General features: G+C 50.7%; 14 protein-coding genes across 14 annotated transcripts; 10 read left to right on the top strand and 4 right to left on the bottom strand.

Annotated features, from left to right (window-relative positions):
• Positions 1-52: 52 nt before the first annotated feature.
• F5J12DRAFT_682345 (mediator complex subunit Med5-domain-containing protein) lies at positions 53-3300 on the top strand (the record flags this gene model as incomplete). Its single annotated transcript, XM_051740270.1, has 14 exons — positions 53-109; positions 169-244; positions 311-954; positions 1002-1208; positions 1259-1324; positions 1372-1490; positions 1539-1689; positions 1742-1849; positions 1897-2070; positions 2114-2194; positions 2245-2420; positions 2471-2676; positions 2736-2940; positions 3000-3300. Coding segments are annotated over 14 exons (2571 nt in total), but the record flags the coding sequence as incomplete, so codon positions are not given.
• A 337-nt stretch (positions 3301-3637) lies between these two features.
• F5J12DRAFT_906022 (cation efflux protein) lies at positions 3638-5354 on the bottom strand (the record flags this gene model as incomplete). Its single annotated transcript, XM_051748738.1, has 9 exons — positions 3638-3660; positions 3712-3787; positions 3839-4137; positions 4192-4695; positions 4749-4829; positions 4886-5033; positions 5089-5128; positions 5180-5231; positions 5282-5354. 9 exons carry the CDS (start codon positions 5352-5354, stop codon positions 3638-3640), a joined length of 1296 nt encoding a protein of 431 aa, XP_051599602.1.
• An 89-nt stretch (positions 5355-5443) lies between these two features.
• Positions 5444-6975, top strand: F5J12DRAFT_836033 (uncharacterized protein). The gene is made up of 5 exons (XM_051745952.1): positions 5444-5663; positions 5716-5875; positions 5929-6099; positions 6150-6249; positions 6301-6975. The coding sequence occupies exons 1-5, from the start codon at positions 5499-5501 to the stop codon at positions 6839-6841; spliced, it is 1137 nt and encodes a 378-aa protein (XP_051599601.1). The 5' UTR covers positions 5444-5498; the 3' UTR covers positions 6842-6975.
• Positions 6976-7050: 75 nt separating this feature from the next.
• On the top strand, positions 7051-8553 carry F5J12DRAFT_927804 (RlpA-like double-psi beta-barrel-protein domain-containing protein-containing protein). Its single transcript, XM_051749417.1, has 4 exons — positions 7051-7719; positions 7771-7867; positions 7919-7980; positions 8034-8553. The coding sequence occupies exons 1-4, from the start codon at positions 7230-7232 to the stop codon at positions 8174-8176; spliced, it is 792 nt and encodes a 263-aa protein (XP_051599600.1). The 5' UTR covers positions 7051-7229; the 3' UTR covers positions 8177-8553.
• Positions 8554-11764, bottom strand: F5J12DRAFT_836021 (uncharacterized protein). Its single transcript, XM_051745951.1, has 14 exons — positions 11680-11764; positions 11555-11627; positions 11385-11507; positions 11226-11329; positions 11114-11176; positions 10822-11059; positions 10718-10764; positions 10288-10668; positions 10067-10234; positions 9926-10021; positions 9457-9876; positions 9274-9408; positions 9159-9218; positions 8554-9096 (listed from the first exon to the last, which is right to left on the bottom strand). Exons 1-14 carry the CDS (start codon positions 11725-11727, stop codon positions 8818-8820), a joined length of 2235 nt encoding a protein of 744 aa, XP_051599599.1. The 5' UTR covers positions 11728-11764; the 3' UTR covers positions 8554-8817.
• F5J12DRAFT_836017 (ML domain-containing protein) lies at positions 11765-12767 on the bottom strand. Its single transcript, XM_051745950.1, has 5 exons — positions 12577-12767; positions 12417-12529; positions 12282-12361; positions 12140-12231; positions 11765-12092 (listed from the first exon to the last, which is right to left on the bottom strand). The coding sequence occupies exons 1-5, from the start codon at positions 12707-12709 to the stop codon at positions 11986-11988; spliced, it is 525 nt and encodes a 174-aa protein (XP_051599598.1). The 5' UTR covers positions 12710-12767; the 3' UTR covers positions 11765-11985.
• Positions 12768-12836: 69 nt separating this feature from the next.
• Positions 12837-14360, top strand: F5J12DRAFT_836013 (uncharacterized protein). Its single transcript, XM_051745949.1, has 4 exons — positions 12837-13012; positions 13060-13160; positions 13209-13466; positions 13521-14360. Exons 1-4 carry the CDS (start codon positions 12889-12891, stop codon positions 13920-13922), a joined length of 885 nt encoding a protein of 294 aa, XP_051599597.1. The 5' UTR covers positions 12837-12888; the 3' UTR covers positions 13923-14360.
• F5J12DRAFT_769745 (uncharacterized protein) lies at positions 14361-15482 on the top strand. The gene is made up of 3 exons (XM_051742233.1): positions 14361-14569; positions 14622-15006; positions 15069-15482. Exons 2-3 carry the CDS (start codon positions 14798-14800, stop codon positions 15247-15249), a joined length of 390 nt encoding a protein of 129 aa, XP_051599596.1. The 5' UTR covers positions 14361-14569; positions 14622-14797; the 3' UTR covers positions 15250-15482.
• A 162-nt stretch (positions 15483-15644) lies between these two features.
• Positions 15645-17300, top strand: F5J12DRAFT_941942 (GroES-like protein; the record flags this gene model as incomplete). The annotated part of the gene is made up of 7 exons (XM_051749699.1): positions 15645-15715; positions 15765-16010; positions 16061-16209; positions 16258-16498; positions 16549-16753; positions 16806-17085; positions 17138-17300. The coding sequence occupies exons 1-7, from the start codon at positions 15686-15688 to the stop codon at positions 17298-17300; spliced, it is 1314 nt and encodes a 437-aa protein (XP_051599595.1). The 5' UTR covers positions 15645-15685.
• A 31-nt stretch (positions 17301-17331) lies between these two features.
• On the bottom strand, positions 17332-18456 carry F5J12DRAFT_835999 (ribosomal protein L17). The gene is made up of 4 exons (XM_051745948.1): positions 18371-18456; positions 18237-18321; positions 17727-18188; positions 17332-17671 (listed from the first exon to the last, which is right to left on the bottom strand). Exons 1-4 carry the CDS (start codon positions 18433-18435, stop codon positions 17405-17407), a joined length of 879 nt encoding a protein of 292 aa, XP_051599594.1. The 5' UTR covers positions 18436-18456; the 3' UTR covers positions 17332-17404.
• Positions 18457-18784: 328 nt separating this feature from the next.
• On the top strand, positions 18785-19892 carry F5J12DRAFT_835997 (acyl carrier protein). Its single transcript, XM_051745947.1, has 6 exons — positions 18785-19024; positions 19078-19158; positions 19209-19266; positions 19320-19349; positions 19403-19797; positions 19855-19892. The coding sequence occupies exons 1-5, from the start codon at positions 18848-18850 to the stop codon at positions 19408-19410; spliced, it is 354 nt and encodes a 117-aa protein (XP_051599593.1). The 5' UTR covers positions 18785-18847; the 3' UTR covers positions 19411-19797; positions 19855-19892.
• Positions 19867-20757, top strand: F5J12DRAFT_893371 (uncharacterized protein; the record flags this gene model as incomplete). Its single annotated transcript, XM_051747647.1, has 3 exons — positions 19867-20160; positions 20210-20314; positions 20365-20757. 3 exons carry the CDS (start codon positions 19867-19869, stop codon positions 20755-20757), a joined length of 792 nt encoding a protein of 263 aa, XP_051599592.1.
• Positions 20758-20815: 58 nt separating this feature from the next.
• F5J12DRAFT_835987 (60S ribosomal protein L13a) lies at positions 20816-21959 on the top strand. Its single transcript, XM_051745946.1, has 5 exons — positions 20816-20897; positions 21042-21206; positions 21259-21525; positions 21589-21684; positions 21740-21959. The coding sequence occupies exons 2-5, from the start codon at positions 21048-21050 to the stop codon at positions 21818-21820; spliced, it is 603 nt and encodes a 200-aa protein (XP_051599591.1). The 5' UTR covers positions 20816-20897; positions 21042-21047; the 3' UTR covers positions 21821-21959.
• Positions 21960-22163: 204 nt separating this feature from the next.
• On the top strand, positions 22164-23300 carry F5J12DRAFT_906012 (uncharacterized protein; the record flags this gene model as incomplete). The annotated part of the gene is made up of 3 exons (XM_051748737.1): positions 22164-22197; positions 22257-22487; positions 22579-23300. 3 exons carry the CDS (start codon positions 22164-22166, stop codon positions 23298-23300), a joined length of 987 nt encoding a protein of 328 aa, XP_051599590.1.
• Positions 23301-23904: the final 604 nt, after the last annotated feature.

Genomic DNA, 23904 nt, shown 5'->3' with positions numbered 1-23904 from the left:
AAGATTTCGTCACATCGGCGTTGTACACGACTACCATAGCAAGCAGCACTAGATGTCTCTTGCAGACTTGACAAGGAATTCATATCACGTCGGTATCAACGCGAGTCAGGTGAGGCGCTGATGGAGGATGATGCGTACTTGTACCATTAACCGTCTGAATGTTCAAAGTGGCTTGATCTCTGCAAACTATGGGTGAAGCAGAAAGGCTCATTTCAAGACCCTTCCAATGTCGGGCCAGTGATCAGTGGTGCGTGCCGTGAAAGCATGTCACGGACGGGCCAATTAACCTTGGAGTGTCAATTCCATTCAGAAACTACTCTCAAGTTGTGCGGTACATACGATGCCGACCCTGCTCTCCAGAGCTACTTGAAGGAAGCCCTTTGCAGTGGGCTATTACCCATTTCAGTTTTTGTGGCCAACTTTTTGCAGGTTGCGAACTCGTCGGAAATACACAGCGCTTCTACCCTCGACAGACTATGTCGGCTGGCTTTGGATGCACATTATGCGTCCAATTTGCCCCCCTTTGGATCCCTTCTCTCACTTACGGCCCCGCAAAGTACCGTTCTGAGCACAGTGCATGATGCATTGGTGTTTCTTCGCAACGCATATTCGTTTCCCCAATCCAAGTTTCACCGCTTGTCAGCTTCGGCTTCAGAGCTCGTTACACTTCTACTATCATGCACCACAAACATTCCTCACATTCCAACCGCTCAGGCGATGATGTATTTGGGGGAGGCTAATGACATTCTTCACACTATACGACTTTCTTCCGGTGTCCGCCAAGCGTTGGAAACGTTTGCTTTGTCCTTGAGTCTGCTAATTGGAGACGACGCTAAGGCCGAGCGCGAAGCACAGTTGATTCACACAATGCAGCTTGGCTTAGGCAGGAACGATGTCCTCGGCTCTAATACTGAGGCCGATACCGTCACATGTAGCCTATTACTACAAAGTCTGGTAGGTATAATCCACTGATCTTCTTCATTGTGCTCAAAACTAGGTAGGTGACCTCGCGTGCTGGAGACTATGGCGCGGGTAGCGATTTAGAGGCTGTTGCTCTTCTTATGGGAACAATTCGATGGACGTCTTGGGCACCAGCTGTTTTCTATACCCAAATTCTCCTTGCAGCATTGACTTGCGTAGCGGGAAGCTCGCCGAGAGACGCCCGGGAGGACTCCTTTTTCATTTGGAAGGCGTTCGTACTTGGTCGAGTGGGTTCTTCTTTTTCGATCCGTGTGTTGTCCTCACCGCAATTATCTAGCTGCCCCGCTTATTGCACATGCTTGAGAAGACCCTTGAAAGACATGGCACAAATGAGGTTGGGATAGTTTGGGATCTGTGAATCTGCCATACCGGGGGCTTACCTGATTCCAGCACCACGCCATGCACTCTGCAATAGCTAGCGTACTACAACACTCGGAGTTACTAGCGAAGTGCGACAAGGTTCAACCGCGAGCCAGGAATAGGGAGCTAGGTTTAGAGGATATCGACGTGTTCGTCTCGCATGTTCAGTCCTGACGTGCCATTGATGTGCTTTGTAGCCAGAAGCCTTTCCTCGGTCAACTTATGCAGCAACTGCGTGTGGCAGAACTTATAGACCAACAATTCGTCGTTACCATGGATCCAACGCTTGCTAATGAATCCATGTCGCGCCTTCAGTCCGAGGCTGCCGAGCACAATTGCACACTTGAGGTGATCATGGCTCGTTTGTTGTTTATGTCTCATGTATAATGCGATTCGTCAGAATTACCTCGAGTCTAAGCTTACTGCGGAATCGAGTGAAGTAGATTTGCAGGCAGTGCTTGATCGCATACGCGGTGAACCGGGCAGTCACCACTTTTTTGCCGCAGCCGTCCGTCGGGTACGGCTTGTTCCCTGTCGCCGGGTTCGTTCTAACAGGTACTTCAGTGCCTCACTGCACACTTTAGGACGGGGGATTTGGAAGTCTTGAGTCATCTCATGAAGATCTTGTATACCCATGAATTTGCACTTGATATCCTCTCTTTGCATCTCAAGATATCTGATGTGTTGTTTGATGCGATCCACCTTCTTACTGATTATGATTGCGAGACCGTCGGTGTGTAACAAAACGCAGACACTTCTTTTACTGATGTAGACCACAGGAGATCCACAAACGGCGTCAAGCCACCTAGGGAATATCGTGCTCTTTGTCCAGGTAGTTCTGACAAAATTCCGCGTAAGTGAATTCATCGCGACAGGCCCTCTCAGGCCTTAAGTTCGTGGTAGATTTCGGCATCCACGTTAAAGAAGGGGGACAAAGTACTTCGCACAGATTTCTTGCGGTCTTCACGAGTTTACCATCTCGATGACCTGCCGCTTGAGGCTAAATCTGTATTTCCAGCATGGTTCAAAGCCATTTTCGACAGCAGCAGCGACAATGGCATTGATGATGCCATATTCCGGTAATGCCTCCGTTTCTGACCTTGTGTTTGTCTCTGATTCGATGCAATAGGTCTACGAGACCTAGGACACTTCTCCAGATGTCGGCAACGCTCTTTTCCCAGGCTTGCGTTGCTAGGCAGGAGAACCGCATCGACATCGATGCGCTGCGCAACGGCATATCGTATTTCCTTGAGCCGCTTTTGAATTGGACGCTGGTGGGAGTTGTGCACGCCATGCTTTTTGAAATTCAGCAGAGAGGGCAAGTCTTACGAAACTGTTTGCTTCAACATCCTCACCGACTTCACTCAGGTTCGCTGCCACACATCCACTGGAAGTTCTTCGCAGCCTTCTACTGGCACCGAACTGCCCCCGTGTTGTACTCCGCTTGTGCAGCCCCAACATACTAAGGTTAATATGTAGCAAGAGAGCCCAAGTAGTGAACCCAGGCATTCTAGACGTTGAGGCTATCAAAGCACTTGCTTTCCAAACCCTGGGGCTGAAGAAAGATGGTGAGTGGGACGATTCGGACACGACTTCTTAGTCGATATCATACTATGTCCGTGACCCCTAGGAAGAGCGGCTGCGCAAGAAGCCCCAAGCATACCCCCGGAGACTTTTCTACACTTTCCAAGACGGGAAATCCGTGAAGCCTTCATGCTCGCACGGGAACGCAAGGGACTCCACATCGACGTTGCGCGCTGCCTTACGATCGTTACACCTACCAAGTTCTTGTTACTTGTCTGGTCAGAGCTGTGTGCTGCAGCAAGCCTAGGGGAGATCGAGACGTGCCGGCGACTCGCGACTTTCGTCCTCGTGACCCCACGATCTGGCGCACCGCCGCTTCTCCCGCTCTTCGTGCATAATGTGCTTCCTATTCTGATAGCCAGGATTGACCAGCAAACTAGTGACGTAAACGCAAGCATTGACCTGATGGTAACAATCGTCTCCACGGTACTCTCCGCGGCACTCCACTTGGAATGGGCAATTCAGACGGTGTGCAGCGAACAGAAAGCCATGGCGGGTCAAACTAGCGCAATGATTGCAAGAAAGCTAGCGTCCGATTTACGTGCTCAGAAAACGAGCTCGCAAACTAGCGCAGTGATGCTTCAGCGACTGAGTAGCTTGTCTACTTTCATCGCGAATTTTCCGGTGTTCATGCCTTGAAAACAAATATTGTGGATATAAACATCATCTACATGTTTCGTGAGATATACGTGGGTTTTAGAAATGATTTACGCTATGCCCCGGGGGCTGGAGGTGCTGTGAGGGGATGTAAATGGACATATTCATGTAGATTTGGATTGTACTCACGACAACATGCGTTTTCAGTAGGATTGCAGTTTTGATCAGCAGGACAGAGTATCAAGCATGAGGAATTGGCAGACATCTATACGACAGTTAAGTGGCATTTGCTATTGCTGTCGATGCGAAAACACACCTTCAAGTGATCCTCAGGGACCATATGTGTGGTACGGGGGTGATATTCGGGTTGAATCGTGCTAGAGTGGATGCCATGGTGGTGCAGAGCCTTTCGGATTTCCGCTGCCACCGGCATGAAGTCATGATTATGTGATGCCATGACGTGGACTGAGGCAATTATCTTGGATTCCGAAAGCTGCCAGACATGGAGCTCGTGCACAGACAACACCCCTTCTACATTCAAAATTGATTGCCGCACAGCGTCAAGGGATATGGTTGGTGGAACACCCTGCAATAAGATAAACGAGGCACTGCGAACTTTGCGCGACATTAGATCTATGTATTAAAGCCACTGAATTTGGTTGGGCTTACCGAGGGGTAGCGCAGAAGAGAATATAATGACTGTGATCACCAAACTGATCGTAGGATCAAAGTAATACTTGTATGACCACTCGGTGAGCCATATAACAAGGCCCGTAGCAATGACGCCAACATTGCCCAAGGCGTCACCCAACACATGGAGTATGAGGGCATGCATGTTCATTGAGCCTGCGTGCGTATGACTACTTGAAAGCCCGCTAGGCGTTGGTGTGTTGCGATATTCCGTTTCATGTATTTCGTCCAGCAAGGGCGTTTCCTCCGATAAATCTGGGCTGAAAGGGCGGCCAGATGATGTCACTCCAGTGGAAGACGCCATATCCTGTGCGGTTTGCACAAGCGATGCGCGGGTGGCGGCCGGATGGCCATACATAGATGAGTACGAATCCGACCGTTTTCTAATCGGGATTTCCCGAGTATGTGAAGTTTCATCCGCCGGCATCCGGTGAACGCTGGACGGCTTGGAGGGAATATTGTGATTGTGGGTATGACTATGTTCTGCAGAAAGACGGTTTAGGGCGACTAGGCACGAAGTGTGATTTGACAAGCACCATGGAATAGGAAGAGCCCCACGAGATTTGAAGCTAAACCAAACGACCCGACTATGACAACAAGCCGCGGGTTTGAGATTTCTGTCGGTAACACGCAGGTCAGGAAGGAAAACGAACAGGTTCGAGTAGCGTCACACCTGGAGTGGAGACGAAGCGCTCCAAAGCCTCCATTGCGATGGAGAAACATAGTGCAAGTAGGAAAACGCCATTGATGAGGGCGGCAAGTATCTCTGCCCGATGCCACCCATAGGAGTAGCGCGAATCCATGGAATTCTGGTTGGTGAGCTAGGGAGTGGCCCTTGTCAATAAGGCCGAATAAATAGTCGGGAAGGAAACTAACCTTGATTGCGTATAGCGCAACTGCTAAACTCATGACATCGCTGGGTATGGAATCAGACAAGTTTCAACATCACGACCAAATGTCGGCACACTTGAGCATATGAAAGCTGTCAGCGACGAGAGCAAGTGACCCGACCGCATAGCCTGGAAGGTAAGGTGACAAGACGAAAACTGTGGATAGACGAGAACCATACCAGCGACGAGTTCGATAAGGAAGAAGACAATGTCTATGACGAGCAAGAGGGTTATTCGCGCAGAACGAGACATGGCGGCCATGCTTGACAGAAGGTGTCACTGCAAATTGCATAGTAGCCGCTGGGAAGTGAATATGTAGGTGGGTTGCTAATTAGTCAGCAGGGGCTCTTTATCTTGCTTTTTTCGAGCTCATCGTCTTCGCCAGCGACCTTGAAAATGTCGGCCCCATCCATGGCCGCAGCGCTTGCTGCATCACTTCCCGCACCAGCCGCGGCTGTCACGCCTGCTGCGCCCACATATGAAGCCATTCCTCCGTCCATGTCAACTGCAATCGATGTCGAAGCAGAAATACCGCTCACATGTGTTCAGCTAGACGCTTTGGTGCGCCTTCTTTCACCACCTTTCTCTTTATCACTCACTTGTTTGTTCCCAGGTTGTTTCCAAGATCATACAACACAGTCAAGATTCCCCTTCGGGATCTGCACACGGCCTTTTACTTGGTCTGGATTTGGAGGGCACCCTAGAGGTGTCCAATAGCTTCCCACTACCAAATCACACCAACGATGACGACGAAAAGGTCTCAAAATCTCTCGGTGCGGCATTCTCGGAATAACAAAATGTAAGGTTCGTGTTGATGGGACTCTAGCACGTTATCAGACATCAATGTTGCGATCGTTGAGAGAGGTACAAGGCGACGATAACGTTGTTGGATTTTACCAGGCGACTAGCCTCGGTGCTTTCTACAGCCAATCTTTGATAGATACCCAAGCAATACACCAGGAGAGACTAAGACATGGGGGTGTTGTCATTGTGCACGGTAGCTTTGCATCCCGCGGTCCTACTTGGTGCACTGACCGAAAGGTTTAGACGTATCACAGACGGCGCGGGGAACTGCGTCATTCCGTGCGTTCAAGTTGACGCCGTCGTTTATAGACGTTTACAAAAAATCTAATTTCAGCGCCTCGAGGTGAGTGGTTGCAGTGACCGGAAGGAACATGTTATTAACTGAATGATGCAGCTTGGTGCATCATCGATTGACGTTCTCCTCGATCCTAGAAGAGGTTCCGTTGAGAATTCGTACAAATCCGTTGCTGAGTTCGTTCTTGAATGTTTTGGCCGCGCCGTCTTCGGCGAGTCCGTATACATCCGCGCATCTTGGGTCGCCGGCGACAAGCGCAATACCGCCTTCTTATTCCGCACTCGATCTCGGTAATTCTGGGCTTGCACGGAATTTGGAACAGGTTGCGGAAGGGATTGATAATTACCGGACGGAGGAAGGTAACGTCGCCTATGCGTCGAGGCAGATTGCACGGGAGAAGTTGCGGCTGGAAACCCACCTGGCGAAGCGGCGGGAAGAGAATGCACAACGCGTGTCTCAGGGGCTGAATCCGCTCCCCGAGGAGGACGTGAGCCGGATGTTTAAGATCCCACCTGACCCAAGTCGGCTGGACAGCTTGCTGTTGTTGGGACAGTTGGACGCGTATGCAAAGACGCTGGAGAGTGCAGCAGGATTAGGGTTGGCGAAAATGTACGCTGCGCGGGCCGGACACACGACGTGAATCAGTGATCCAGTTTTCTTACACGTGTCCTTGTAAAATTTCTGCAACCCAAAGGGGCTAGTGTAAGGCTGCGCATGGCTATCGAGTATATGGAAGAATGAACCTGTCCGCAGTCCGTCGCGACGGAAATGTTGTAACAACCCCTTTGTGCTTACATAAGATTAGGCAAGAGATAAAACATTCCCGGCGAGCACCCAGCCACCAGCGCCTCTCTTCTCCCCCTCCCCCCCCCTCTGCTCGGTCAGACTGTTCCCCTCTTCCCCCCCTCTCCTTTCCAAGTGACTCCCATTTCAAGGGGCATTCGTCATTCGCTGTATATAAAAACCCTTCATTTCCACCGTTCAGTCTATCCGACACTCAACCCACTCTCTCCTTCGCACTCGCTCAAATGGCCCCTCTTGCAAAAGTCTTCGTTGTCTTTGCCCTGGCTATGTTCGCCAGTGCACTCACCAGCCCCCATATCTCCCACAACATTCATCAGCACCGTGCACTTGGGCTGCAGAAGCCTACTCCAGAGCCCGCCCGCCCTGTGTCGGCTTTCAGGCGCGAACGCTCTCTGAACAAGCGTTGCTCCTCTAAACCTTCCACCAATGGGACGGCTGTCGCCGCAACCTCCGCTTCTGCCACGCCTTCTGCTGTGCCAGTGAACGTCGCACCAAACCCAGCTACCTCTTCATCGTCCCCGTCCCCGTCGCCTACCCCCGCCCAGGAGAAGGACAACACTCCCACGTCTTCCCCCACTCCTACGTCTACCCCTGCTGTCCTGGAGAAAACCACGCCTACTCCCACAACCACATCCTCCGCTGCCGCTGCTACTTCTAGTACTTCTGATAGCAGCAGTTACCCGAGCTGGATGGTCGGCACTCAATCGGGTCAAGGCAAGTAATCCCGCCCTCCTGTCAGGTTTCATTCCTAACTTCCTTTTCCAGGCACGTACTATGAAACTGGACTTGGTGCCTGTGGTATCACCAACACTGATAGTCAACTCATCGCGGCTGTTTCGTGGGAACTGTTTGACGCCTATCCGTGTGTATCACCCCCTTAAGGATACTGTCGTCGTCTGACATCCTCATGCAGTGGATACGATGGTGTAAACCCGAACACAAACCCCGTTTGTGGCAAGCAGGTTACGGCTTCCTGTGAGGACTAGTTTTCTCACATTTATCTCTTCTTCTGACTCTTTTCTTATCAGATCAAGGAAAGAGCACGACTGTAACTATCACTGACAGGTGCACTGGCTGTTCACTCACGGATTTGGACTTCTCTCCCACTGCGTTCTCTGACCTTGCCTCCGAGTCTGTTGGGCGCATCGACATCTCCTGGGTTTGGTCCTAGACGCAATAATCCCAGCGCCACTTAACGGCAAACTCGGCCGGTCCCACTCCATCATTTTTTTTTTTCTCTTAAGTTATTACATACTTGAACCCAACCCGACGCTGGCACCCTCTACCGAGTAGAGAAGTTACAAATCGTCATCCCATGACCCCCATGCTTGATCGCATGGCTACGACTCCTCATAGTAGCAGGATTGACTGTAGTTGACTGGGCCAATGTCACCCCCTTGAAGGGGGTTTCGGTAAAATTATGTCAATAGTGAAACTGGAATGAAATGGAATTACAATAGCCTCCTTATATCGACCGTGTTTGCCAGATGCTACTAACCAGAGAAGTAACATGGTTAGCCTGATCCGAACCTGGCCTTGCCTTCATTTCCGTGAAGCGGGCATCAGATTACATGCTGCAAGTCATGAACGACAGTTGTAAATAGCGTACTAATGCCATGGGGGTGCAGCTTCACCCGTGGTATGGTGGCATGCAAGTCCCGGCAGGTCCCCACCCGCGGATCTAAGGGCTCGGGCGAGGAAAGCCGAGGGTGCGCGGAAACTGTGTAAAGCCCGATCAACGCATTCTCCTCCTGGCAACCACCCGCACCCTGTCAGACTCCTCGGACCACGGCCGTAAGCACACTATCACTCTCACACCACGGAGTTGGCCAAGCGAACCCAATACTCCTCTTCCACGGTGCCCTTGATCGCTGCACGTATAGCCTGATCGAGATCTTGGAAGCTACTGCTGCTATCTTCGGATACGTCCTTGACCCGCTCCGCAAGAAGTGTCGCGGAAAGGTCGAGAGCAAGACGACCAGCACGTGGCGAAGACGTTGCAAGCTTGCGGAACGGGCCAGCGATTTTACCACGCGAAGGGTGTGTGATCGTGAAGAACGGAACGAGGCGGGCACACAGTAACGCAACGTGCTACAAGAGGGAGTACTTAGTTGATAAACGAAAGCCAAGGTGTAGGACGAGAGCAGACGAACCCTGTGATGGACCACGAATGATCCACGCTGAAGTAGACGCAGAAGGGCTTGGATGAGTGTCTGCGAAATGAGGTTCGTCCAGCATACAAAAAACGCGTTCCAGAGGGTGACACACCACAGAAGTTGACAGGTTGCTGTCACCCAACTCCCACAGTACCCTCGGAAGATGAAGAATCCACTGTAGCCACTTCTCGTCTGCGGCAGCATTTCGAGGGTTAAAAACCCCAACATAGCCTCTTTCTTTTTCAAGCTAATAGGACCGTCAACAGGATGAATGTCGAGTGAACCGTTGACTTACAAGCAGGAGTCGAGCCAAAAATTCTATGGTCACGTGTTTAACCGCAGAACTTGACGGCGTCCTGATGGCGTGATCGAGGACCGCTGACAGGACAGACGATGAGACAACCTCATCCAAGTGGTCTTTGGGGCCATCTAGCTGATTCAGCAACGCCCATATCGACGGTAGCAACGCGATATACGCTATGGGCGTGATGGGCCTGGGTAGTTGTGCGCCTAATTCGCCTTCCCCTTTCAGAAGACGGACAACGTATATGCGAATTGACTCCGCTTGCATTTGAAGTTTCTTGTCCACCTTCGTGTGAGGGAGCAATGTCCGACCTTGTTTACTTGCCTTTGGGCTTGGCAAAGATAAGACAAGAACTAAGAGAGACACCAGCTCGCAGTATATCACATTGAGATTTTGGAAGGCCTGTTCCATCTGTCTTGTTTCTGCATCAGGAAATCAAGGGTGAGCTCGGGGTGCACACCTTTACGTCTTTATAGGCTGGTTTGAAGGGAAAATAGCAAGACAGGTGGCCCAGTAGTGCCTTCAAATCATCGCAACGAGTAGCTGCCTCAGAGCTCTTAGGATGTGTAAGTCTTGGCAACACGCACAGGTTCGTTCGTACCTGACTAGCACTTTGCAATATAACGCTGTAGAGCGTTCGCGTAATTTCCATCGCCGTCGTCAGCAATGGGAGATCAGTGTCCGAAGGGTTGATGCTTGGCGAAAATATGACAGGCGCGCACTCAAGATATGAAGCGATCAAAGTCGGATGGAGGGCATTAGCCAGACGCTGTATATTTGTGAAAGTCAATCATGGGTATTCACTAAGGCTACTACACCCACCATCAGAAAATCAACATCGTTCGCGGAGTCGGAGGACCCGTTACGGTCGGCAAAACTATCAAATAGTTCCGTCAGACACGACGCTGCTACCGGCAGACTGACAACAATATCGGAATTGTAGACGAAGTCTTCATCGAACGAATCAGATGCCGGTTCGGGTGCCCAGAACATATGTTTTTCCTGATCGCCCATAATTGGTCCATTGAATAGGCGGCCATGTTCTTCGTAGAGACGCGCGGATGCGAAGAACGGACGTAAGAACCACGTCGGAAGAGGCAGCACAGCTGGACTTTGATTACTGACTTCTGCTTCAGTAGCAGGTCGTCGGCAGACTGCATAACAAAGAAAGTTGGAAAGAGAGCGCAGAACTACAAGTTTTGACTTCGGATGAATCAGTACATAGCCAGATTGGGATGATTTGGCAGAATACCTGAGCAGAAAGCGTCACGGAACCCGTTGATGCAACAGGAGTCCTGTCTGGCATGAAACGATTCGATGAATGCTCAAACAAATCACGATGGTCTGGACACAAACCATCTGATGCATTCTGTCCAAACTTGGTGGAAATGTTTAACAATCCCAAGTAGCCGTCTAAGATGCGCCTGCCAAGGCCTGACCCACTCTCATTCCAACCCATGACGACATATTCTGGCAGGGTCCCGATGAACAGGTTCAAGAGCCGCACTGCGTCGACCCGTATTTCAGGGAATATGTGAGTTTGTGCTGAGGTCGTGAAAAGAAGAAGTAAGGGTGCATGGGGAATTAGATCGTCCTAGTTAAGAGAAAGTGAGTCACTCAAAAGCGGGTACAAGAGAACCATTCGAACTTTGGGTACTCGTACTAGTAGCCATTCAAAGAAAGAGAGTAGCGCTTTGCGAATCCCAGCATCCTACCACGAATAAGGACCGTTACTCCAAGAAAGATAGAACCGGGCGCACCGTATCGCCAATAAGACGTGCGCAGACACTAAACAGTGGTGCCATCGAGCTAGTGACGAGGTCTGGGTAATCGTTGAATAATTCCTTTACACTAAATATTGCATCTGCGATAACAACTGAATCTAGCATAAACAGATAGCATGCGATGCTGCAACTCACCTTTGCGCACGCCGGCATTGTGATGTTTTAGAAGGGAAAGTATGTCCCCGAATGTTTGTTTCCTCCTGGTCGTTGGTACGTTGTCCTTTTCCACAGTGATGCTCTGCGTTGGAAGCGCGATACCTTGTCCATGTCGTTAGACGTCATACTAGAAGGCAAGACTAGCGTACTCCGAGCCTTGAACGAGGTGTCAACTACATTGCTGGATATTTTCTTCCCCTTGCCTAGTTTGAGCTTTGCTTTCTGTCAAGCAGGTTTCAGTGAACGTCCATGGCCATCACACTCCAATACCCACTGCAAAGTCGGCTACCTTCTCTTTTTTTTTCTTAGAACTTTTGGGCATTGATTTTCAGCGTACGAGGGTCAAAAAGCAATCACTTGATCCTATGTAATCTCCCACGTGCTAACATGGCTAGAATATGAAGACTGAAGTCCAACGATATACTACAAACATTCAGTTGGTATAGTCATAGCATCAAGTGTCGTACAGGGCTAACAATGAAGCTGAGAAACGGACAAAGAGACGGTCGGTCTTATCTACTGTTCGTACACGAGTAATGCTGCGAAGGGCTTCCGAGAATCGACCATCACATGCCGGTCATCAAAGAATCCTGGGGAATGGAGACTGCATGAAGTCGACCTTCAAATCCAAGCAAAGCATATCTTCATCCTCTGCTGTATACCCCCTTACGCTGACGGAAAATTTGGCTGGAGACAAGTGAGCGACGAGTGTGGTGCACGAAGGACTCACAAACCTCGAGGAATCTCATTGGGCAAAGTGACGTTCTGCACGACGGTATACTCTCCCTTCTCAACTGGGCATTGAATGGAAGCGTTGGCAGCGCGACTATTTCCCGCAAGTGAGTAATGACGCGCCAACGGTAAATCAGCACGTACGCTTCGTGGCACACATCAAACTGCTTATGCAAAAGTTTGATTACACCAAGTTTCACTGTTACATCTGCGTAGGCTCCATCCTGGAAGATGACGAGACGTCACATTCTGGAGCCGATAAGTGGGACTCAAACCGACCTCAACAACTTGGTTTACAGTCCCCACGGCAGTAATAATAAGGTCCTTGCCGGGCTTTGGAGGATCTGGAAACAATGTTATCGACTTGACCTGAACGACGTCTGATGGTAGGCCTGCGCGCTTGTGAGTCCCAGTGTCAAAGCCGGACCAAAATACGTACCACAGTTGACGTACGACCAGCCTTCCATAGTCCGTGCAGGAGCATCCAAGATGACTTCCTGCTCGGGCAGGATGACTGAGAACGCGGAACCAGCCAGAAGGGAGAGCAAGGACAAGGACAGAAAGCCAACCATTGCGGAAGAGAGCGGCGGGCGAGAGAACAGCTGGTAAAGTCAGAAGGAAGTAAAGAACTACAAAAGGAGCGTGGGAATGAGTTTCTAAAATAGATTACTTGTCCCTGTACCGCCCCCAAGAGGCGGTCCTTATTTCTACCATCGACTGCGGTGAAGTCGCTCCATACTCAGTCACAGTCATGAAACCAAGAGAATATTGCTGCTGCGCTATCCCCCTCGTCAACCCTGGCATTTATACGACACTGACGGAACAGTTCGTACTAGGTATTGTAGTGGGAACGCTTTCGGTAGCAACCCCTTCCAGTGAGTTTCTAGCCCTTGAACTGAACTGAACTGAACTCGTCATGCAGTTGTTGGAGCGGCAACTCCCTCTATTGCTCCTTGGCTCTTCGCCATTATCTGTTACGTGGGGGCAGCGATTCAGATACTTGGATTTCTTGGTGTCGCCCAAGTAAGTGTCAATTCTGTGTCGGGCTCTGTATACTTACTGGCTCTGTAGGAAAAACCCATCTTATATCGCAGATATGTCACTCTACACGGTATATGCACCTGTGCGGCCTTCGCAATAGCCGCTACTTGGACCATTATATCTGCTGCCCGTCACTCGACTGCCCAGTCTAACTGCGAGAATACGTTCTTTCCGTCGAGTGATTCCGGAAACGACACCTCTACCTTGGGTCAGACGATGTGTAACATCTTCCCTTGGGTTGATGTGGGTCTCATGGGGGCCGCTTGGATATTCTTTGCTGGAGTACAAGTTCTGTGTCTTTTCTTCTTTATCGTTTTTTTCCCGCACTTACTGTTGTGACAGGGTTATCTTTACTTCGTCGTTTCTTCTTACGGCGCCTCCCAGAGAGAGGATCACGAGAAGTACGAGGCACTCAATGACTCCACGAAACCACTGACAGATGATATCCCAATGGCTGATCGTGGCGATCCTTGGGACTCTAGAGCATCTGGAGAGTTTGAATATGGCCGTGGTGGCTATGGACACTCGAGGAACACGAGCACTGCGTCCACTGTTGCAGGTGCTCCGCCTGTCAGGGAAGCTAACAACGCGGGCTATGGTGACTACACTTTGTCTTCCTATGCTCCGCATGGAGGTCCGGAGCACGAGAATTCTAGGAAGACAAGCATAATCCAGTCCAGTGCTTCAGAAATGGAGCCTTCCCCTTACACTCCAAACCATTATGCAAGGTATAATGGCGCGTGACCACTCCTTGCCGAGAATATACTTTTATGGCCATCCGACACGATGTCAAGTCTTCAGAATTACTGTAACCATGTACATTCCCGACCTTGCAATTAGTTGTAACTACTGACAACTGTGCAATTATTATGCTACCCCGTCGACACGTCTCCTGTTGGCTAGCTTACCGCACACGCAGTGTATCTGTTAAGATTTCTTTCCTTTCGCGGAGAGGACAGCACGGCGTGCGAAGCATCTGATTGTGATTTCCGGATGCCACGCGGGATAATTAGAGGCGTATCATGATTCTGATCTTTCATCTGCAATGTGCGAGCGCGTTGCACTGGATACTTTGGGGCAGGTGGTTGTTAAGATCTGAGAGAGAACGGGCGACTATCGCTGCAGTTGCTTAGATTGGGACAATTGGCGTGAAGAGCTTCGGTATCATAATCCATAGCTAGACAGCGCCAGTATTGCACACTGCAAGAAGCTCGTTTCGACTACGGTCCTGGCGTGTAATAGATCTACCTCACCGTTCCAACGTGTGCTGGGGACACCCTTGCGCCGTTCAAACACAATAAGGAAAACAACGTGGCGACACTGCACCGCGTTATTTGTTTTCCAGCTCGTTGCCTTGCTTCACGGCGACGGAATAAATGTAACGTGCAGAGGTCCAACGATAACAAACACTTTACTACTGCTGCACTCACAGTCGACGTCCAGAGAGACACTGACAGCGCCATAGAGTGTGCCGTAAAGCGAACAAAAGCAGGAGGAAGCTTCTCTGGACGGCTTCACATCCAACGAGGCTTGGCTATTCTATTCTTTCTCCTATCTCTCACTTGCCCACTGAGCTGCCCCCCCTCCTCGAAGCACTCGACTCTTAACGCCAGCCTGACATGCCTGCCCTCACCCAATCGTATGAAGTCCTCCTGGACTTTACCAACGACATGCACGACTGCGCGACAATTCAATTACTGCGTGATTATGGGAGAAACACTAGCACGGCTGTGCTGCTGCAACCTGGAGAGAGTATCACTCTTGTTTTGGACGCAGGCTCCATGTACAAGTATGCCCTGAAATCACGCTCCAAGGTCGCCAACGTGAGGTACGTGTACATGCTTACTGGTGTCTCCGATGCTCGTCTCGATCAGTCGTCGTGCGTTACAGCGCCCGGTCTTGGAGGGATGTACATTGTGACATATCGCAGTTGTTCGGCGGAGCGTCATCCCCCCGCTCGCCCTCGCCATGTGCTTCGATTCCATCTACCAACTACGTAAACGGTGTAACGGTAGACCGCATATGGCGCGACTATCGATTCAATGTTTGGAACGATTCGGCAAGTGGTTGATGTCTTTGACGTTGCATAAACTAATACCGAACCGCCGTTCCCTGATATTCAGTGATGAGCGTTGGGCTCCTGGCCATGGTCATGAAGTATGCAGTGGAATAGGCAGCTGAGATTCATAGCATCCCTTCATGCATGACATGGACAGATTGTAGGACTCTTTCTGCTGGCAGATAATACATCCCCCATTGCAGTTTTTGCATAATATCTAACGTAGAATGTCATCTTATTTCTTGGCCACACTTCCTCCAGCGCCAGCTCAATACCGCTGAGGCTTCCCACGATCAAAAACTCCCGACTCCTAACAATTTGTCACGTGGGGAAGCGCGTCAATGTGCGCGTCATGCCAAGGTCATCGCTCGAGGGACAATGATATAATAGTTGTCCACCGGAATCTACTACCTGCTTTCTCATTCTCCGTACAGAGCACCGACTCTTCATGCAGACCGCAGCTAATGTAGCGCAGGCCGTTAGTGGTCTCGTTCCTGACGCAGTAACTCATCCTTACTCGTCCGCAGCGTATGGGTAAAATCCCAACTGTTGTTCAAGAGCAATACAAGGTTCGCGAAGGCGGTTCCACCATGAAGGCTCTTGCATGGTTCGGCACCGAGGACGTACGCGTGATTGATGTTCCCATTCCTGACATCACCGAGCCCGACGATGTCATCGTCCAAGTCACTGGCACCACCATCTGCGGGTCAGATCTCCACCTCTATCATGGAGAAATCCTTGCACTCCAGAAGGGTGATATCCTTGGGCACGAGGTCACACTCGTTCCCTTCGTATGGTCACAATTCTGACGTTTCTCACCCAGTTCATGGGAAAGGTCGACCGGATCGGTCCCAACGTAAGGAACCTCAAACTTGGCCAGCGCGTCGTGGCATCCTTCCAAATCGCTTGCGGAAGGTGTAGGTACTGCCAACAGAAGTTGTCTTCTTTCTGTGACAAAACATGCTCTTCCTCGTGAGTTTCCCGTTGGTCGTGAAACATGGCGTGTGACGACAGAATTAGGTTGCAAAACTACTTGTATGGCGAGCGCGACGCAGGCTTTTTCGGATACTCCCATTTCGCAGGTGGATTCCCTGGTGGTCAGGCGGAATACGTCAGAGTCCCCCTCGGAGAAGTCAACCTTCTTCCAATTCCCGATGACGTTCCAGACGAAAAAGCACTGTACCTTTCTGACGTCCTTCCTACCAGTTATCACAGCATCGTAGATACTGGCGTAGAAGAAGGAGATACCGTCGCAGTTTGGGTACGCCAGACCGCGCGATGGGCTAGTGCAATAACTTACCCGTTCGTCAGGGCCTTGGACCCATCGGTCAGTGCGTCGCACGCTGGGCAAAACTTAAGGGAGCCAGTCGTGTCATTTGCATAGACGAGGTTGCTGCACGCCTCGAGATGGCAAGTTCTGGAGGTTTCGAGGTTGTCGATTTCAGTAAAGAGAAAAACATACCAAAGAAGCTCCGCGAACTTGTGCCAGGGGGACTCGATGTAGCAATCGATTGCAGTGAGTCCCTCTTCATTGTACTGTTCCGACCTGATTTCGTGGTTCTTGGAAGGCACATTTCATGCACCAAAGACGTTGCTGCACAAAGGTTTGAAGTTGCTTATGCTCGAGACAGACGTGCCAGAGGTTGTCAACGAAATGATTGTCTCGGTGAGGAAGATGGGTCGATGTGGATTGATCGCTGCATACGCCGGCTTCACCAATGGTTTCAACATCGGGGCATTGATGGAAAAGGGTGTGAGGTTCATAGGTAACGGCCAGGCACCAGTCCACAAATATTGGGAAGAACTACTCCACGACTACATCAGGCCAGGGGAATTTGACCCCCGATTGTGAGTGGATGCATATGTTCAATCCGAAACACAGCCTGATACCGTATCCTAGCATGATTACTCACCGGGTCCCTCTCGAGGACATGGCTAAGTTGTATGCCGCTTTCGATAAGAGGGTCGGAGGTGTAGTAAAAGTTTTCGTTGAGACCAAGTTTTCATCACTGCCATCTGAGGGTTGTCCCAAGGCGACGAGGGTGACTGACTGGAAAGCTTAGGTACTCTCGAACTTTAAATTGATACAGAATCTCGGCGGAGAGTAGCTTCAATTAATCGATTCCATTGTTTTCATATATAAAAACAGGAGATGCCCACCAATGGCTCACTGACGATGCAACGTTTGCGAGTCATATCGGGCAGGTGATGGTAGGGAAATAGATCTGGGTGGCCGACGGGGGCGTGCAATCGCACCTTTGGCCAACCGCATGGCAGATCGCACATCGCCAGGCACTGCGGCACCTGCGCGGATAGTTGTCTTTGGGAATTTCTCCACATAATTAGATGTTTGCGCTTTGTATTTAGCGGCAGCAGATGCATCTGCAGCTATTTGCATCTTTTTCTGTTGCAGAGGTATTGCCAGAAGGGTTTCCTGAAACCCAGGTCACCCTCACGTTTCGCATAGGTTATGATTATAAGATACTTACAACCCACGCACTCGCCCTTTTCCCAATTTCCTTCAAAGCCGAACTTCCGCGATATTTCACGACTTTTTGCAAGTTGATTCGTGTTGAGGGTCGCAGCTCTCCTTTTTCACGTGCACTAAGCATGACCTCCTTGGCAATGGATTGGGTAGCGTCGACGCCGCTGTTTAGCACGGTTCTAGGAGAGTTCCATCGAAGCTGTTCAGTCAGCAGGTCCCTTCCCACAGCCCGGGCAGTCATTTCAAATTTGAAATCGCGTGGGTTGTCTACGAGTTCCAAAAGTGCCATGGGAGCGTTGTCGCCAGTGCGGTTGTCAATGCGGTGTATCCTGGTATACCCACCTGGACGTTTCGCGTAACGCTGTGCAAATGTTTCGAACAATTTCGGAAGCACGGCAGGTTTAAGCACGAATGCTTGAGCTCGGTTGTACGCAGATTCGGAGCCCCTCTTGCCCAGCGAGATGATCTATCCTTGAATACTTAGAAACATAATCGTACTGCATCGTAAACCAACCTTCTCCGCAAGCCTTGCGGTATCCTTCGCCTTCGGAAGGGTTGTCCTGATCTGTTCGTGCTCAAAAAGAGCAGTGACAAGGTTACTAAGAATACCATGAATGACGAGTCCCCAGAGCATGTGGTAAAACGAACCGAAGCATCAGATTACGATGGGAGGACGTCCTCGAGAATTTTCTGAATGCAACTCCATGCTTCATACTTGCAGAGATTCAAAATTGGCTAAGTGCTTCAAAGGTATTAAGGTAGTTGTCTTCGAACATCACGTGAATGTGACGGTGTGACACAGGGAGTTGGGCGCATTTTCGCTCGAGATTCGAAGAAATTCAAAACCAATTCTCTAAAGTAGAAGCTTCACATTCTACTCAATGCAGAAAGTGTATACTAGTTCATTCCAAACATCTTATTGACTAATTTCCCATTTCGTCGACTTGTTGGATTGTTATTCAATTTTTTGGCCTTGTCACGCAAATGTAACGTTTTGGCACGTGATGTCCGCGGTTCTGTGTGGCTTAGCTAAGCGCTCGGCGACAGCCGGGTATGTGTCTACGCTGTTCCTTTTTTCTACGCTAAACCTGCTTGCAGCAGTGACACGGACGCGGCCTCGCCAGAATGTCTTTCGCCCGCCTAGCTCTTCGCAGCCTGACTCGTTCTAGAGCTACATTTCATGTCCCACCACACAGAGTGCTCCGGGCAAACTACTCCGCCGTGTCAGGATTGTCTACGGAAAGCATCCAGTCGAGGATTATGAATGTGCTGAAGGGCTTCGAAAAGGTTGACCAAGCCAAGGTTAGTCCTGCGAGCTTATTACCGTCCAGTGTGCTACATTGTTCGTTCTATAGCTCTCGCCGACAGCCTCCTTCACCGGTGACCTAGGTCTTGACAGTTTAGACACGGTGGAAGTCGTGATGGCCGTGGAAGAGGCACGTAATTCTTCGTTCCACCCGGACATGTACTGATCTGGTCTCTCCAGGAATTTTCCATCGAGATACCTGACGCCGAAGCCGATGAAATAAAAACTGTCCAACAGGGTGAGTTTGTCCTGGTTGCTCCGCGGATGTCGTTGTTAATATTATGTTCGAAGCCATCAATTATATCGTCAAGACGCCAGAAGGTACTGTGCTCTCGTCATGTAATTGCCGGCAGTCCCCTCACATTCCCATTCAGCTCACTGAGACAGCTATCTGACTTGTTATTCCTTGTCACTTCTGTATCCAGCATCATTTCTAACATATGGTCTTATTTGCACTGCAAGTGTGAATTGTGACAATAGAAAGTAGAAGCCAGCTTCCGTGTAAAGTTCTTCAATTAGGCGACACCTTTGCCAGCCTCGAACCTTGTTCCCAGAAGTCCGGTTCTGGGTATAGGAGTTATTTGTCCCTTCACTATGTTTTCGCTGGAGGGGTTCGACGCCTAGCCTCTACATGACACTAGACATCCAGTGGGATGCCTGGGGTTACCACGGATTGCAAATAGATAGGTCGGCATGCAGAGAAACTGCTGCACTTGGATGCTAGCGCGACTGTAGCGACCTTGCGCGAACTTGTAACTAGTTGCACGTGCTTTGGGAGTTTGGATTGGTAAGCAGATAACCTATGCACAAGCTGCAAGCTGTACACCTTGGAACAGCCATGGACCATGGCTTCCACTTGGTATATTTCCCTGTCAGAGCTCGTGGCGAGCCTATCCTGCTTCTGCTCGTAGATTCGGGCGTCCCTTTCAATTTAGAGGAGATTCCAGTGGTTACATGGGAGCGATGGAAGAAGGCGCGCCAAATCACTAGTGACAAGTTTCCGTATTCTGCGGTCCCTGTTCTGCGCGTCAGACACGAAGTGGTGCAAAATGGGCAGCAGGAATTCGTATTGGCAGAAACTTCCACTATTTTGACTTATTTAAATGAAGCCCTCGCCCCAGCAGGGACAACTGTGAGCACTGTGCAGTGAAGCCATACGCTTATGTGTTCATGCATCGCAGCTGGAGAAAGACTTACCACTCGAAGTGAGAGTACGCATTCAAATGGTCAAGGAGGCAGCCCTGTTCGCCATGGTCAGAATACTTGGGATGTCTGGAAATAGTGAGGTGTGTCTTGTCACGGACGCCCATCCGCGCCTCTCGGCTGACGGGTCTAGTGGTTAGCTCCTCCACAGAGGACCACCATCCGGGGCATCGTAAGCCGATTCTTGAAGGATACCGAGAACGCGCTCTCCGAATTAGAGAGGAATATCAGGGTGGTGCCGCTTCAAACCGATCGACTGACAGGCATGGCTGCTGCTGTTACCACAACAATCAGTCTTGTCACGCAAATTTTTCCATCGATCCGGGGAATGCTTGGGAATGATGGTGAGTATAAGTTGTGCGGGAAGCTATGGACAGCTGTGCTCGAGCGACCCAGGATAGCGGGGTACTGGAAGGAGAACAATATCGAGGCTAAACCATGGACGATCACCAAGTACGGGACGGCCGAGTGGATTGCAAGGGCAGCGGCGTCCGGCTTTGACCAAATTGAACGGCACAAGCTGTAGATTACGCTATGGACGTCATATTATGTAATATGATTGTACCGGCAAACGCCGACCCGCTACACAGTTCTTTGTCACGGTGGCTGTCATGGCTCGGATTCCCACACGGTTCCCCCACAGAGACGACTTCAAGATCCCTCAAGGTAAGTGGACAATAGTTGTTAGCAGCCCGTCACTTGCTCTGAACGCGCCTTCTCATTATCCGTCGTCCACACAGGTGAGCACAGAATCTTCCGTTCTCACCCAAACCCTGAATTTTCGCCTGTGTTTTTGTTTGTTTCACGCAGACTGTCATGGCCACATTCTCTTCGACGCCCATCGTGATCGATGGAAAGGGTCACCTTCTTGGTCGCTTGGCCTCCATCATTGCCAAACAGGTCCTTTCCGGACAGAAGATTGTTGTTGTGAGGTGCGAAGAGATCAATATCTCTGGCAGTTTCTTCCGCAACAAGGTACAACCGGCGGGTTTGACTCGATCCGTGCTGTATGCTTACAACTATGCAGTTGCGCTACCACAACTTCCTTCACAAGCGCCACATTGTCAACCCCAAGAAGTCTGGTCCCTTCCATCATCGCGCTCCCTCCAAAATCCTTTTCCGTGCTATCCGAGGCATGGTTCCCCACAAGACGGCCCGGGGTGCTGCAGCGCTTGAAAGGTTGAAATTGTTTGAGGGTGTTCCTCCACCCTATGACCGCAAGAAGCGGATGGTAGTACCTGAGGCTCTACGGGTGTTGCGGCTGAAGCCTGGCAGGAAATACTGTACCGTTAAGGTAAGTAGGGGGGGAGACACGTTTTCAGTAAGTATATATGTTGACGTCGGTGGGAAATATCAGCGTTTGTCGCATGAGGTTGGCTGGGGCTACAAGGACGTTGTTGACCGGCTCGAGGAGAAGAGGAAGATCAAGGCACAAGCATTCCATGAACGCAAGGTATGCCAAGGGGGATGATGAGCGATGAGCGGTCTGCTGACCTGTTACTGGATAGATTGCAGCCATCAAGCTGCGCCAAAAGGCAGTTTCGGATGCCTCGCCATCCATTGGGAAGCTTGCAGAGTATGGGTACTAGGTATTGGTGCCTGCTTTACGGGCGATGTCCTCGAGTTGTATGCTATAAGATGCTATAAGACACCATGCATGTAACTATGCGATCTCTGCCCGCCCAGCGGTTTTATTATGACTTTCTGGAATACATCATAGAGTGGGTGGCTGTGCGTGTGCCCGGATCCGGAAAAGGGAATCGCGTGACGCGCGTCCGTCCTGCAAGTTTTCTCCCCGCCACCAGCTGCGTCGTCGTCGCCCTGCCCGTCCCCGCCCCGTCCCCGTCCCCGTCCCCTGCGTCGTCCCCCCGGCCCTGCCCAGCGCTCCACCCATCTGCACACACTCTGATCACATATCCCCGTCTCCACACAATGTCCACCGAAAAACTGGCCCGCCATAGCTCAGGTGTGCTCGAGATCTTTGCTAGGGGTTCATTCAGCATACTCATTCTCTCTCCTTACTAGCCTCTCCAGCCGGATCTCGCTCACCCTCACCCTCCTCTGCTCAGGACATCCTCACTCTTCGCGCTCTCGTAAACACAAAGGAGGCTGGCGTCATCATCGGAAAGCAGGGGAAAAACGTCGCCGATTTGAGAGAACAAGCCCATGTGAGAGCGGGCGTCAGCAAGGTCACCCCTGGCGTGCACGAACGTGTCCTCACAGTCTCGGGCTCCGTCGAATCTGTCGCCAAGGTCCGTGATCTGCTCGATGTCCTCCCTCCACCTCCTTACTAACCCTTTCAACGTCAGGCATATACGCAGATCATCACTCAGCTCGTCACATCAAGTCCGCACCCAATCCCAATATCCTTCTTCTTCGACACGTCATACTTCCATCCGTCTCCTGATCTCTCACAACTTGATGGGTACCATAATTGGTCGAAGTGGCTTGAAAATCAAAACCATCCAAGAACTTTCCGGCGCTCGCATGGTCGCATCCAAAGAAATGCTACCGCAGTCTACAGAGCGTATCGTGGAAGTCCAGGGCTCCCCAGAAGCTATTGGTCGTGCCATTGAAGAAATTGGCAAATGCCTGTTGGAAGACTGGGAAAGGGGTGCTGGCACAGTACCTTTCTACCCAGGTGCAGGTACAAGCGAAGAACGGTCTAGCTTTAAGCGCTCGACCAACGGTTATGCTCCCGGACCCATGGCCAACCGCAGGTCAAATGGTGACACAGTACGGCGCGGTTCTTCACCGCCCTCGCCCCATTCCCCATCCACCCAGCAGCAGCCAACCAATCTTCGCACGCAGAACATATCTATCCCTTCTGACATGGTTGGTTGCATCATTGGTCGTAATGGGAGCAAGATCACCGAAATCCGTCGGCTTTCGGGATCTAAAATATCAATCGCAAAGATGCCGCACGACGATACTAACGAACGCATGTTTACTATCGTTGGTACGCCCGAGGCCAATGAGAAGGCTTTGTTCCTTTTATACAATCAGCTGGAGAGCGAGAAGGAGAGGAGGGTTGGAAGGGAGCAGCAGCAGCAGGAGTCACAGGAATAAAGAGCCCCCCACTCGGCCCTTACGCCTCCCAACAGACACGACAATGTCTCGAGTGGACCACTTGCCATCGCACGATCGTGTTTGTGCTTCGTTATGGCGACTAGTCCAACTACCCCAAAAACGTTATCCTTCCCGTAGATCGCCTCTGTTCTTGTTGTCCTTGCTGCCTGCGTGCTCTCCTGGCCGCCTTGCACGTGTTTGTTGCTCTTGCGCCCTCCTACGTTGATATTGACTACCCAGATGGCCAGGAAACATTTGCGTTTGCATTGGCTTTCGTCTTCCCTTCGATATTCTTGACGCGATTTTGTTCGTACCCTGTGATCTTCCCCTCTCGTCGCAAAACTTCTCTGGCCCTCGCGTTCGATGTTTTCGTATACTATGCCGCATTGTCGTACGGCACTCTCACAGACGATATACAGTATGCACATTATGTTCCCGCTTCCAATGTGTTCCGAGATCCATGTCTGCAGTACTATTTAGTATTTAGTAAACGTGCCTACCAAGTCGTAGGTCACGTGTGCCAATATAGACTTTCCATGCAACCTCCACCACAGAATTCTGCCGCGTCGGACTGGTCGACGAGTGGTCGTCCGCCCTTCTTCGA

The sequence above is a fragment of the Pisolithus orientalis genome (genome assembly GCF_024613125.1).
Source record: "Pisolithus orientalis strain OTSU chromosome Unknown F5J12scaffold_16, whole genome shotgun sequence".
NCBI lineage: Eukaryota > Fungi > Basidiomycota > Agaricomycetes > Boletales > Pisolithaceae > Pisolithus > Pisolithus orientalis.
This window is presented reverse-complemented; position numbering and strand designations above follow the sequence as displayed.

Coding starts and splice junctions, on each gene's coding strand:
- F5J12DRAFT_836033 (XM_051745952.1), top strand. CDS start 5,499: ATGTCGGCCCCATCCATGGCCGCAGCGCTTGCTGCATCACTTCCCGCA. Junction 5,664..5,715: donor GTGTTCAGCTAGACGCTTTG/GTGCGCCTTCTT, acceptor GTTTGTTCCCAG/GTTGTTTCCAAGATCATACA. Junction 5,876..5,928: donor AAAGGTCTCAAAATCTCTCG/GTGCGGCATTCT, acceptor ATGGGACTCTAG/CACGTTATCAGACATCAATG.
- F5J12DRAFT_927804 (XM_051749417.1), top strand. CDS start 7,230: ATGGCCCCTCTTGCAAAAGTCTTCGTTGTCTTTGCCCTGGCTATGTTC. Junction 7,720..7,770: donor CGGCACTCAATCGGGTCAAG/GCAAGTAATCCC, acceptor TTCCTTTTCCAG/GCACGTACTATGAAACTGGA. Junction 7,981..8,033: donor CAAGCAGGTTACGGCTTCCT/GTGAGGACTAGT, acceptor TTTTCTTATCAG/ATCAAGGAAAGAGCACGACT.
- F5J12DRAFT_836021 (XM_051745951.1), bottom strand. CDS start 11,727: ATGCCCAAAAGTTCTAAGAAAAAAAAAGAGAAGGTAGCCGACTTTGCA. Junction 11,508..11,554: donor CACCTCGTTCAAGGCTCGGA/GTACGCTAGTCT, acceptor GACATGGACAAG/GTATCGCGCTTCCAACGCAG. Junction 11,330..11,384: donor CAATGCCGGCGTGCGCAAAG/GTGAGTTGCAGC, acceptor TTGTTATCGCAG/ATGCAATATTTAGTGTAAAG.
- F5J12DRAFT_836017 (XM_051745950.1), bottom strand. CDS start 12,709: ATGGTTGGCTTTCTGTCCTTGTCCTTGCTCTCCCTTCTGGCTGGTTCC. Junction 12,530..12,576: donor CTGGTCGTACGTCAACTGTG/GTACGTATTTTG, acceptor ACAAGCGCGCAG/GCCTACCATCAGACGTCGTT. Junction 12,232..12,281: donor TTTGATGTGTGCCACGAAGC/GTACGTGCTGAT, acceptor TGCGGGAAATAG/TCGCGCTGCCAACGCTTCCA.
- F5J12DRAFT_836013 (XM_051745949.1), top strand. CDS start 12,889: ATGAAACCAAGAGAATATTGCTGCTGCGCTATCCCCCTCGTCAACCCT. Junction 13,161..13,208: donor GATTTCTTGGTGTCGCCCAA/GTAAGTGTCAAT, acceptor CTGGCTCTGTAG/GAAAAACCCATCTTATATCG. Junction 13,467..13,520: donor TATTCTTTGCTGGAGTACAA/GTTCTGTGTCTT, acceptor CTGTTGTGACAG/GGTTATCTTTACTTCGTCGT.
- F5J12DRAFT_769745 (XM_051742233.1), top strand. CDS start 14,798: ATGCCTGCCCTCACCCAATCGTATGAAGTCCTCCTGGACTTTACCAAC. Junction 15,007..15,068: donor TCCAAGGTCGCCAACGTGAG/GTACGTGTACAT, acceptor CGTGCGTTACAG/CGCCCGGTCTTGGAGGGATG.
- F5J12DRAFT_835999 (XM_051745948.1), bottom strand. CDS start 18,435: ATGAAGCATGGAGTTGCATTCAGAAAATTCTCGAGGACGTCCTCCCAT. Junction 18,322..18,370: donor CATCGTAATCTGATGCTTCG/GTTCGTTTTACC, acceptor TGGTATTCTTAG/TAACCTTGTCACTGCTCTTT. Junction 18,189..18,236: donor CCGCAAGGCTTGCGGAGAAG/GTTGGTTTACGA, acceptor ATTCAAGGATAG/ATCATCTCGCTGGGCAAGAG.
- F5J12DRAFT_835997 (XM_051745947.1), top strand. CDS start 18,848: ATGTCTTTCGCCCGCCTAGCTCTTCGCAGCCTGACTCGTTCTAGAGCT. Junction 19,025..19,077: donor AAAAGGTTGACCAAGCCAAG/GTTAGTCCTGCG, acceptor TTCGTTCTATAG/CTCTCGCCGACAGCCTCCTT. Junction 19,267..19,319: donor AATAAAAACTGTCCAACAGG/GTGAGTTTGTCC, acceptor TTATGTTCGAAG/CCATCAATTATATCGTCAAG.
- F5J12DRAFT_835987 (XM_051745946.1), top strand. CDS start 21,048: ATGGCCACATTCTCTTCGACGCCCATCGTGATCGATGGAAAGGGTCAC. Junction 21,207..21,258: donor GCAGTTTCTTCCGCAACAAG/GTACAACCGGCG, acceptor ACAACTATGCAG/TTGCGCTACCACAACTTCCT. Junction 21,685..21,739: donor AAGCATTCCATGAACGCAAG/GTATGCCAAGGG, acceptor GTTACTGGATAG/ATTGCAGCCATCAAGCTGCG.